The sequence below is a fragment of the Topomyia yanbarensis genome, chromosome 3 (assembly GCF_030247195.1).
Source record: "Topomyia yanbarensis strain Yona2022 chromosome 3, ASM3024719v1, whole genome shotgun sequence".
Taxonomy (NCBI): Eukaryota; Metazoa; Arthropoda; class Insecta; order Diptera; family Culicidae; genus Topomyia; species Topomyia yanbarensis.
In genome coordinates this window covers 164132532-164145851 of record NC_080672.1, presented here as the reverse complement: position 1 = coordinate 164145851, position 13320 = coordinate 164132532, and the positions used below count along the sequence as shown (strand labels likewise).

The following is a 13320-nucleotide window of genomic DNA, read 5'->3' as shown; positions in this document are numbered from 1 at the left end:
GGAGTATTTATGTCTTCTTCAAAATTAGTTATGGAATGTCTTCAACAAAGTATTTTTTTTTTTCATTTTGGTTATAGTTGCGTAGTTGTTTATTCGATTATCTTGTACGCAGCTTACCCGTGTTCGCACATAAGGTTAGAAATTTTTCTAAACTGAAAAAAGACCCGAAAAACCCTAAGGTTAACTTAGGATTTTTCGGCTCTTTTTCATGTTAGAACAATCTCTAACCTTATGTGCAAACCCAGGTAAGATGCGTACAAGGAAATCGAATAAACAACTACGCTAACTAAGCCTTTTCGAAAACTTTGCTGAAGGCATTAAATCTCGAACTAAATTTGTTTGAAGAATAAATACTTTGAAATTACTTCTAGGAGTTTTAGTTTTAAACCTTCAAAAATATTTCATTACAAGATGTGCTGCTTTACGTTGTAATATACTTCAAAGGTACTAAACATACAAAGTTGACATTTTCGAAATCATGTGATCGGGACGGTAAAATTTTTATGGGAGTGGTAGAGAATCACTATTCAAGCTCACAACTCCAAAACGAGTCCTCAAATTCAACATTTTATTATACCATTCAATTTAACACTCAAATATACACCGTTAATAGCCACTAACTTGAAATATTTTAAAATATTTATTATATCCTATTCTGTTTAGAGTCACGGTGTCTTTTTTTAACAACTTTATGCAAAAAAATTCAGCATCTCTGAAACTTCAGGATATGAAAGAATGGGCTTTCCTCTTTCATTTGAAACCAAAATCAAAATAATCCGCCGGGGGGTCTAGAGCAAATTTTTTTTGAAGTTTTTTTTCGTGAAAACATAGATTTTACAATGGAACTAGTTCATATTTCTGCCCCTAGATGGTGTTTTAGACATTCGAACAACACTAAAAGTGAGAATCTGATAGATTATTTAATTGTCTACCACTTTGTTACCAACTAAAAACCGATTTGAAATTATCCCGAAAAGTAGTTTAATATTTTAACGAATTCTAAGTCTAAGTTAGTTTCACAGAAGACCTAGTGGTTTGTTAATTCACAAGCACTTTTCTATTTGCCAAATAGTTGTGTTTAGTTCAATAGTGAATTCAGCGGAATTTGAGAGCTTGGAAAGTCATCTTTTAGCTGAAAATTATAATTTCCTGATACAGGGCACCATTCATATTTTTGGGATGAGAAGTTTTTGATAAGTGTTGACCAAACTAGTATGATATTAATATTCTTTTTCATGATGGTAAGTGATTCCTCCCGCAGAAACAGCCAATTATGTATGCTATCTTTTTCATTTTTTTCGATTGTTCTCAGGGATGACTGATAACTATTCTTACATGAATCTCCTACTCTGTTAGCATCTTCGTATAAAATTGACTTGTCCTGAACTTCAACCTTTATATTTGAACAGACTCAATGAAACTTTTAACGCACCATAGCAATATTTCGCGGATTTCATTGCAACGCTTGGTTCAAAACGCTGATTATCCGTTTTCGAAATTAACTCAATGTGACAAACAGTGAACAAAAAACTTTGAGTTTTTGGATCAAGATAATTTTTTTTGGGATATATTCTAGGATTTCTATGTATATAAGGTTATTGTTGTACTCAAATCATATTTTGTTTTCAAAAGTAATACATATCGCATAATCTAGGATCAATTTAGTAACGATATCTCGAATAATTGATAGGAAATGGCCGTAAAATCCAATTGCCACAATATGCTTTGCGGAGAAAATTTGAATAAATCATTTCACACTAGCCACTAATTTGGACAGTTACTGCTGTGGTTTGCGTTAAACTAGAAACGGTCTGTCCCAACATTTCGTCTTGAACGAAATTATAATAGCTGACTTAAGCGATCATAACCTAAATTATACGATGTATGGTCCTTTCTAAAACACCCGTGTAACAAAACATAAATGTAAGCAAACCCTTGTAACCAAGCAATACCTTCCGATGAATGGTAGTCCCTTCAAAGCTATCGGGAAAGATTACAAACCAAAAGCACAAATAGTTTTCTGATTCTGTCAAACATCCTAATTTTCAGAAGTTCAATTAGAATTGTCAACGTAATGAATCCCGTCTAATATTTTTATGCCACTAAACCCAATTTTTTTTTGGTAATATAATAAGTGCGAGAAAACATATTTCCAAACCACTAGGCCTCGTGTGAAACTATCTAAGATATAACTTTGTTAAAATCTTAAACAACTTTTCCGGATGATTTCAGATCAGTTTTTAGTGGTCAACAAACTTGTAGACAATTAAATTTTCTATCAAATTCTTACTTTTAGTGTTGTTCGAATGTATAAAGCACCATCTAGGGACAGAAATATGAACTATCTCCAGCAGTAAAACCTATATTGTTACGAAAAAAACTTCAAAAAAAAAGTTGCTCTGGACCCCCCGACGGATTATTTTGATCTTAGTTTCAAATGAAAGGGGAAAGCCCATTCTTTCATATTCCGAAGTTTCAGAGTGCTGAATTTTTTTGCATAAAATTGTTCTAATAAATACACCGTGAGAGTCTATTTATATAATTGATAGTACAACAAAAATCAAGTGCTCATAAAAACCGATCCTGACCATCTCCTGCCAAACGAAAAACGTCATTTTTCGTCATTTTCCTTCTACTTTCCAAAATATTGTTATCGTTGTAAATCACATTGAGTTTTTATGTAAGCTCTACGCATTCTCAAAAAATACATTTTTTGAAAATATTGATATGTATGCAATTTTATGGTGAGCAAGTTTATGTTTATAGAGACCTAATCAAACTTCGCTTCTTATTGGAAACATTGTTCCTGATCCATATTTCGGAACATCTCTTCAAAAAGAGCTCATGATAATTTGGCAACTACTACACCTAGAAATTCAGTTACAAGATTCAATTCCCACAATTTTCAAAAAGTCCTCGTGATGCCTAAAACAATAGATTCTCAATTTAGTGATCAGACAATATACTTCCAGAATTATTATTGTACAATATTTAATTAAATTTGTCAGCATTAAATATTTTTTCAATCCCATTAATTTTGGTTTTGTTGGGGGGGGGGGGGGGGTTAACCACCAAGACACCCCCCCCCCCCCCCCCCTGGCTACGCCACTGAATTCAAGTAACGTTGCACCTAATTTAATATGTATTACGTCCGGCGGACATCGTGGTGGTACCAGTTTTATGTGTGAACGCACTCTTCAACCCGTAACTCAGGAATCGGAAGTCTGAGCAACTACTAGTTCAAAGCAGCTTATGGGAGCGTTATACCTTTCATTTGACACTAAGTTTGTGTAAATCGGTTCAGTCATCTCTGAGAAGCTTGTGTGAGTTTTAATTATACATATTCATACACAGAGAGCTTTTCCGATTTCGACGAACTGAATGAATTTCGGCCATCCGGGGTTCGATGTCGCAAAAAATGATGTTCGAAAAGTCATGCATATTTGAAGCCATTCTGTAGATAAAATCAATTTTCTAAAAAATTATCTAGAGGTACCGCAAATGCGATTTATATAAAATGGCGATTTTTGAGAATAATTATCGTATATAAGGGGTTATCGCAACTTTTTCAAAACGCAAATATTAATTAAAAATTTATTTTGCTGTGCAACTTTGAGAACACAAAGAATTTAAAAGTTTAAAACAGTTTATATCATTGATAGAACCTCTTAAGTAGGGGAGCAAGCCGCCCCTAAATACGGCTTTCCCTTCCCCCACTAACATGTGACATGTAATTGTAAAAATGAATTATCGGCCTCTTTAAGCTAAAGCATTTGGGCCTAAATAAACGTATTTAAGATAAAAAACCTCTTAAGTACAGTAAAAAAATATTTTTTGTCAATACTTGACCTGTCTGGGAAGAATTGCTCATCTTGATCGATATGATTAAAGTTAGCCGAAAACATAACTTGTGCAATAGGCGATCGCAGATGATCAGAGATACCTTGGGTGATATGTTTGATGGTTGGATAAAATGTAATCTGTCAGTTGTTAACCGTTACCTATATGTACCCCAATACATTTTCTGATTTCAATCCATATACACTCAGGTTTTTTTTACGCGGGGGATACGAGCCGCGTAAATGAAAACCGCGTAAATTTCAAAATCCGCGTAAATGAAAACCGCGTAAATTTCAAAATCCGCGTAAATGAAAACCGCGTAAATTTCAAAATCCGCGTAAATGAAAACCGCGTAAATTTCAAAATCCGCGTAAATGAAAACCGCGTAAATTTCAAAATCCGCGTAAATGAAGACCACTTAAATTTAAGAATCCGCGATAAAGGGAACCTCATTGATGGATACCGCGTAAATTCCAAAATCCGCGTAAATGAAAACCGCGTAAATTTCAAAAACCGCGTAAATGAAAACCGCGTACATTTCAAAAACCGCGTAAATGAAAACCGCGTAAATTTCAAAATCCGCGTAAATGAAAACCGCGTAAATTTCAAAATCCGCGTAAAAAAACCGCGTAAAAAAATACCGCGTAAAAAAAAACTTGAGTGTAATTCCATTGTTGTTACCCAAAATGGAAGTTGGTATTTTGTGACATCTTAGAATTTCACCAAGCATAACTTTTGGGGAAATGAAGTTGATGATACGGCAGTGGGAACCTGGGAAAGGGCTTCGGGATTTTTTTACAATTTAACTGGCCGACAAGGGTACCCGGGTACGCGCCACATTGAAATGCTCATAACTTTGGCATTTATTGACCGATTTGTACACTTTTGGATATATTGGGTCCAGAAACTCATCCACTTTTAGACTAGGTAAAAATGAATGAGACAAACTAATTCGGTTCCCGGGAATCCGGATTAATGGAGGCATGTTCCCGTACTGCGATACTATTTGTGAATTTCAATGGAATACTGGCAATATTGCTATCAAAAATATTTGAATTGCATCAGGATCTCATGGTTTTGGAACCATTTGCCGGGGCCGTTCCCAGGTCGAATTTCCATATGGCTTCGCAACAATAAATAACAGACTTCTGAGACAATTTAAAGAGTTTTGATACCCAGATTGCTAGAATATTATTAAAATTCACAAAACATATCCTAGTAGTGGACTATTATTCCGGAAAATCCGGATTACCGGAAACCAGATACATTCATCCGGTTCAATTTCCCAAAGTAGCTGAATTTTAAAAAAACAAAAAGTGTCCAAATCGGTTGAAAAGGCCATAATAATGAGCATTATAATTTGCGGGTTTTGTTCTAGAAGACAATTGAATAAAGTTAACAAAACTTTCTTTGCTGCGTCAGGTATGTTTTTAAGTAAGGTAAACTTGATCTTATATGAGATTTTATGGTCACCGCAATATATTTATTTGGTGGATTTGTTGACTTTTCTCGTTGAAAATGAAGCAGCAAAATTTTCCATTTTTACACGGAAAGTTGGGGCTTGATAATTAGTTAATGAGACGGGGAGTGGTGCGATATGTGATGTAGGGAACGACGGTGTAAGGGGTAGTGGGGGGAGGAGTGGAGAGGTTGATGGAGGATGCAATACACAACCACATATACCTTCCATTTGAGACTTGGTTTATGAAAATCGGTTTAGTCATCACCGAATAATCGATGTGACTTTAATTCTGGAATGCGTCCAGAACCCGAGAATTCCGGAACTATTGATAGTGGACAATATATACAAAGAATCTTTGATCGGCCATCAGTGATCTAGACAAATAGAAATAATTTGATGCCTCTTTCAAAGGATTTTTAACCCTTGAGGTAATGCGATTGTACCGATTTATATGGGAAACTTCTATATGGCCGCTGAACCAACCTGCAACTCCGGAACCAAATGTCAGATATGAATGAACTGAAGTATTGTATCTTTCATTTGAAATCAAGTTTGTAAAAATCGGTCAAGAGTTTTTCTGAGAAAAAGTTGTGACATTAACTTATGAACTTGGAAAGTACCCGGGGGCATTAAGAACCGTCATAGGTGGCCAATGTTGTCAAAGCTGCTTCTAATGATCATTGGTGATCTAGTCCCGCAAGTCCAAATAATGTTGGATCTTATTTAATATGTATTACACCATTTGAACATCACGGTGTTATCAGTTTAGATGGGAATTTGCTGTGTGACCGCACTCTTCAATCCGTAACTCAGGAACCGAAAGTCCGATCGACAAAATCAATAACAGCTTATGGGAACGTTATTCCTTTCATTCGAAGATAAGTTTGAGCAATTTGGCTCAGCCATCTCTGTAAAAAGTGAGTGAGATTAGAAAATACATACACACGCAAATACACGCACTAATACAGATATTTGCTGATCTCAACGAACTGAGTCGAATGGTATATGAGACTCGGCCCTCCGAGCCTAGGTTGAAAGGTCAAATATTTCAGAGTGATTACCAGTCTTCCCACATGCACATCGCACACAATGTTCGCTCTTGTTCTGTGCTCATAATAAACCCACACTTCGTGTACGAAATCAAACACGCTATTTCGTACATAAACACGTGCACATGTTCGCCTGCACAACCGAATCCCATGTACGTACACAGTGTGCGTACACGTAGGTTCTAGGTACTAGTTTTCTCTTTCTCACTGTCATCATCAATAGCGTTGACTCTTTTTGATCTGTGCAAATCGTTCTCGTGTACGCATGCGGTGTACGTACATGGATGTTTGAACTAGAGTTTGTATACCGTTTTCTTGGGTTCGATGTTCGAGGCGAACCTGTACATCGAGACGAAGCATGTCTAAGGTTGAACGCGTGCCCGTAATTTTGTACACAGGTACAAAATTGTCGATGTTCATGGGAAGTCTGGTGATTACATATCCTTTCTATTAAGAAAGGCAAAATTTAAAAAAATGTTTTTTTTAATTTGAATTTTTAACATAAATTTTTGTTTTTTTTTTTGAAAAATGATTCATTCCCTGTAACTCGTTCTCAGATTGCTTTGCTGTACCTATAAGGTTAGCGAACAATATTTTTTCGAAAAAGCTGAGTGCAAAACTTATAAGCCCTTTTAAAAAATTGCTCTTGAGTTAAAATGATCCCCTTGGCGGGGGAAAATATGTAGTCTTTCATACCGGTGAAATGTCTAAAGTTTCATCGGAATCTAAGATGGTCGGTTACAATTTTAAAGATTTTCAGACTGATCTTTGTGGTTAACGAATCAACGAAATTCGCATGCCACTGCAGTATAAGGCTGGGATGTCATCATATTATTGAGTGGCTCTGAGTAATTATTTTTGGGGAAACTAATTATTTCAAAACTATCAATTTCATCATTCAGCAATACAGTTTTATTATCAAATTTCTTATAATTCAACATAACAATAGAATATTTATGTAGAAAATGTCGTTAACATTTAAAGTGACTTAACGTACTACGCTTACTCTAATCGTTTGGAATATACTTCTCATTCATCATTTTATTTTGTATCAGTGAATGTATCGATTTAGAAAGGCGTCATTTTTACACAGTGGATCTCTGAACAGCTTTACAATTCAAGAATAACCAAGCGCTCTAATGGAATTTTGAAGAAACTCATTAGTAACATAAACATATCGTTCACCTAGGAATGCTGAAAAGCATTTTCAACATCAATATATATTACAATAGAATTATGTAGCTTACAAGATGGCTAATTTTAACTATTTACATTTATTTTAATGTCGGTTTTTTATCATATTTATTATGAAATTATTAAAAAAATTAAACAATTCAGCCATGTTAAATTTCGCTAAATGATCGTTGTGACATTTTCTTTTGGGTATTATTTAATTGATTGGAGCGAAGCTAAGTGAATATAGCACACTTTCCAATACCTACAAGCTACGCATAACCAAGCAGAATGTCAAAATTCTGAAAATGCAACTTTGTAGAGATTTTCAGACAAGTATTGCGGCATATCTAGCTCAGTTTGTCCCAAAATGGCATTTGTCATAAGATAGTACAACAATGACGAATTGTTGTTTTAGACGAATGTGTACCGTAACAACATTTTATAAATCTCATTCGGTCGATTTAATATGTAGAGATGGCTTTTTGGTCACGGATTTCATACGACAATAACTATATTTCATCTAATACCAATGTTTCGAAGGTCTTAGAAGCAGTTGCTCAGTCTGTGCAAAGATTAAGCACGATTTGTCCAGTAGATTTTGAGTTATGATGTACACCGTAAAACAAGACGAGGCCCCTTCGGAGATTCACTGCCACAGACTCAATTTTCTGTGTGTTGTATTGTTGCATTATTACTTAGAAATACAATACCACTATCTGCATCGACAGAATATTATTTTAAAATAATTCAGTCTTTTTACCGAATTAACCTTATGTCCCTCCCTCCGCCATAAGTGTATTTTTTTCGCCAAATTGTAATGAAAATTGCAAGAATTAAATCATGACAACTCAACTCAACTGACTACACTTTCCCTGTTAATTCAAATTCAAATGTTGCATCAAAATTTGTTGTCTATGATAATTGTTTGTTTTTTACGCTGAAATCCTTACCTCCCCCCTTTATGTATAAAGATGTATATCTCATTACTTTGAATTCAACGCTATAGCACAGACTAACAGACATAACACTATGAGGGAATTCTCTCAAAAAACATCGATGCGGCATTTTTTCAGAACATAGCGCCACCTTTTATTCCCGGTACCAAACACTCATTTGCAGGTGGATTACCCCTCAGGTTTGGGAACAATTTTCACTAGTGGTCTATCCCCCATATGCTTGCTCATATGTCAGTGGCGCAATCATTGCCAATGTGGCCACAGTTCCAACTACAAATATATTTAAATGACCGTTAAAGCGAGCGAAGTATTGTTTTCGAGTGTTATGTCTGTTAGTCTGTGGCTATAGGTTGAATAAGTGTCTGCCACACTTGCTTGCCGCGCTTCCATCCGTTATCGTTTGATAATGCGACAAACTCTACAACAGACATATTGGTCCATGCAGTGTCGCTGGACGCCTTCAATCGCTGTTCGAAATTCGTGCGCGGCGAAGCGACTTTCGACAAAAATTGACTTAGTTACAAAAATGGCGGGTAATTTTTTTTAGATTTTTTCCGACCAAAAAAGAGGCCAGAATACCTTTTTATTTTATTTTGTTATAAACAAATGTTTGAGAAAAAAATACAACATAGTAACTTTTCGAATCGGAAAATAATCACAAACGATTTGCGTCTTACGACAATTTCATTAGTGGCTGTTTAGTTAGTTCGTTAAAATCGGCCAATTTGGTGTTGATAACGAATCACAAATAATATAAAAAATCAAAAAAGGTTATTCAAACGGAAAAAAACAATGAACGGAAAGTGAAACGACATAGTACTGCATCGCCCATAACATTGTCAACATGGGTAATGAACCCTACCAGACGCTCGATGGTAACGTAAATACAACGGAATGGCGTGGCAGATTTTTGAATGAATGCAAATAGGTAGTTATTTTCGCAGTCCTACCAATGCAATCCTATCATCGTAATGTTGACCTTTCAGTTACCGTTGAATGAAGTTTCTTTGGTTACCAAGTTAGTAACGAACGAAAACTGAAATGTTATGAGATATTGCATTTTATTACACTATTGTGTATTTGATTCGCTACTTCTGATAAAAGACATCCGAATTCAATTAAATCACGTTCAAAGTAATTTCAATACTGAACAATAATCCTTATTTCAAAGATTACGGTGAAGGAATCCTTGAGAAGTGCACTTTACATTTAATCCTGAATCGTCCATAAAACAGGACTTGCTTTAGCCTCATAAACAAGCTATCACTTTATCAAAAATAATCCAACCGGTAACATTTATTACAATACCTATCTGTTTGGGCTACTGAGCTGCCACAAAACCAAATGTATGAATTTCACAAACTGGAAAACATAGAATCTTTAAAAATAATATTATCATAAATATTTCGTAATAAAGCCGATGCAATTTAAAATTGCAACGAATATGTCTATAAATATTTTATGAGTAATTTTTATTTTCTAGTTTTCTAACAACACCATCTCGCAGCCTTCACCACTGCATTCTCATACGCATTCAAACTATGTTTCGTTTTTTATTTGCGATCGTATTTTATTGATAAAACGTTGGTCAATTTTAACATTGAAGTGCTTTTTTCTATCGGTGGGGGGGGGGGCAGTCATAGCGTTGTTGGTAAATCGATTGCTTTGTACGCAGCTCACCTGGGTTCGATTCCCAACCCCGAAAATTTTCAAAAAGAGATTTTCTAACCCAAAAAATGGAAGCGAATGATCTAAAGGATAGAACCTCTATAATCGTAGAAATATAAAGAAATACTTTTTAATTTGAAGTTCATATTAGAAAGTTCGATTGGATCCATTTCAGTCATCCAACTAGAAAGTATCCGGTTGATAACATCGCGCTTTACTTATTTCTCTTCGATTTTTTTTCAAATAGTTATTTTGCAACAAAAACAATGATAATTCTATTTTAATGATAATTTGCAGTAAAATTTTTTTTTCTTAAATCATTGTTAAACAAGACCGGAAAAAGATTGAAAAAACGTACAAGTAGAGACTGGAAATGAAAACTTGCGAAAACAAAGAGGGATTTTTTTTCGTGGATGTTCATTTTCGATATTTTACTTTTTCGTTTTTCGATTCATTTCACGTTAAACATTAACTTTGTGAAATTGGTATCAGAAAATATTTTATTTACGAAAAAAGCTATCCAAAATAACAAAATTATGTAAACAATATGTAGTGGTAAAAAATCAACAGTCAGTTCTTAATTTGGGATACTATCCAATGAAAACTTCCCAGGATCAAACACACCTTACTTAACAATATGCTTTTTGTTCGCAGGCTTCCTGCAACGAGGTACGACAATCAGGAGGAAAAGCATAATTAGATCCAATTACTTTCCCTTATCTGGTCATGCTTTTTGCGAGCAGGGCTTCTTTGTGACTTTGCATACAATGGGCTTTCTGTCTGGAGTTGGACAATTAGGTTGTTCAAGATACATCTCTCATTTGGGGTGGTTAGCTGTTCTTTTGGGCTTTGGATACCACTGGAAATTCGAGCAACCTACACTGCAAATATTACATGGATGCGTTTTGTATGAGAATTCGTTTATAAAAGGGATTTCTATCTTTCATCTCTACTGATTATTATACCGCGTCGTTTACACAAAAGGACACTTTCTACCGACCCACATAGGAATCTGAGATCCTTCTTGATTTAAAACGTTCACAAGTAGGTGCAACTGGCAGAATTGGAAGATTGATGACAGTATGATTGTGGGCGTGAATTTTTTTCTTTGCCAACCATTTCGGCTTGGGATGTTAAAAGACATGACGTGAGGATGGTCGACAGATAGGAGAACATTTAAACATTTCGTTGGTCGCTACCTAGGAGATTCCGCATGATTTCATCAGTGAAGATGGCATTATATTACGTCAGACCGTTTCCATCTCTGTCCGGGATATTTGCGCTGAGATAATTCCCATTGATGCTTGCGCCATTCGGGAGCATAACTATGGTCGTCTCTTGGATGTTTCTGTAAGTGAATAGAAAAATTTGGATAGATAAGTAAAATTAATTTTATTGATATTTTATGTTTCGAATTCTCGCTAGGTAAATTCTAAATCCATTTTTTGCATTTAGTGTCTACCTAGCGACCAGGCCAGCTGTTAGCTACTGACGATGAGAATTCGAAACTCGAAACATCAGACTTATCTTTAAGTTGGTTTGTGGGGATTTACTCCAGTGTTAACTCCTTTAGGGAGTATAAGCAATTTCATTTCGAGAAAATTACGAAGCAACAAGCAAGAAGCAAGATGCAAGAAGCAAGAAGCAAGAAGCAAGAAGCAAGAAGCAAGAAGCAAGAAGCAAGAAGCAAGAAGCAAGAAGCAAGAAGCAAGAAGCAAGAAGCAAAAAGCAAGAAGCAAGAAGCAAGAAGCAAGAAGCAAGAAGCAAGAAGCAAGAAGCAAGCAGCAAGCAGCAATCAGCAAGCAGCAATCAGCAAGAAGCAAGAAGCAAGAAGCAAGAAGCAAGAAGCAAGAAGAAGCAAGAAGCAAGAAGAAGCAAGAAGAAGCAAGAAGCAAGAAACAAGAAGCATGAAGCAAGTAGCAAGAAGCAAGAAGCAAGCAGCAAGCAGCAAGAAGCAAGAAGCAAGAAGCAAGAAGCAAGAACCAAGAAGCAAGAAGCAAGAAGCAAGAAGCAAGAAGCAAGAAGCACGAAGCAAGAAGCAAGAAGCAAGAAGCAAGAAGCAAGAAGCAAGAAGCAAGATGCAAGAAGCAAGAAGCAAGAAGCATGAAGCAAGTAGCAAGAAGCAAGAAGCAAGAAGCAAGAAGCAAGAAGCAAAAAGTAAGAAGCATGAAGCAAGAAGCAAGAAGCAAGAAGCAAAAAGCAAGAAGCAAGAAGCAAGAAGCAAGAAGCAAGAAGCAAGAAGCAAGAAGCAAGAAGCAAGAAGCAAGAAGCAAAAAGTAAGAAGCATGAAGCAAGAAGCAAGAAGCAAGAAGCAAGAAGCAAGAAGCAAGAAGCAAGAAGCAAGAAGCAAGAAGCAAGAAGCAAGAAGCAAGAAGCAAGAAGCAAGAAGCAAGAAGCAAGAAGCAAGAAGCAAGAAGCAAGAAGCAAGAAGCAAGAAGCAAGAAGCAAGAAGCAAGAAGCAAGAAGCAAGAAGCAAGAAGCAAGAAGCAAGAAGCAAGAAGCAAGAAGCGAGAAGCAAGAAGCAAGAAGCAAGAAGCAAGAAGCAAGAAGCAAGAAGCAAGAAGCAAGAAGCAAGAAGCAAGAAGCAAGAAGCAAGAAGCAAGAAGCAAGAAGCAAGAAGCAAGAAACAAGAAGCAAGAAACGAGAAGTAAAAACAAGAAGCAAGAAGCAGAAAGAAGAAAGCAAGAAGCATTCGCAAGGTCTCTCAGAGCGTGTAACTTTTTCAGTTCGTGCAGTACAGCGCTGTTAAGAACTGCTAGCTAAACCGCTTTAAAGGTTATCTTCAGAATTCTTCGTCTTTTCGAGGTTTGGATTTGTTTCTTTTATATGTGCTCGTTAACCCTTCTTCGACTATTAGAGTAGTGGCACAGTTTCTCATCTTTTGAGCTGCTGAATACTGTTATAAAAGACAAGTACCGCTATTATATTACGTCCCTCCTTCTTGGTTCTTCTACTAAGCTACGGGTGGTGAATGGTATTGTGAAGCAGGCAAATGATATTGCTGGCTACGGGCCTTTTACGAAGGAGTTCAGAGTATATGTGCCAGCTAATCTGGTGGCGATATGCGAGGTCGTCTCCGATTCGAGTTTGAATTGCACCGATCTGCTGACATGAAATTGGGTGTTTTAAAGACCCCATGCTTCAGCCAGTGAAGATACTGTAATACAAA

The 13320-nt window shown here is 36.0% G+C and overlaps 1 protein-coding gene across 2 annotated transcripts in view; it reads right to left on the bottom strand.

Annotated features, from left to right (window-relative positions):
- Positions 1–11168: 11168 nt before the first annotated feature.
- Positions 11169–13320, bottom strand: part of LOC131693013 (neuropeptide CCHamide-1 receptor) — a 202008-nt gene continuing 199856 nt past the window's right edge. For both annotated transcript variants that reach the window (XM_058980459.1, XM_058980460.1), the window contains exon 9: positions 11169–11499. In XM_058980459.1, coding sequence (XP_058836442.1) covers positions 11394–11499 — 106 coding nt within the window. In that variant the 3' untranslated portion in view covers positions 11169–11393. The remainder of the gene's footprint in view (positions 11500–13320) is intronic.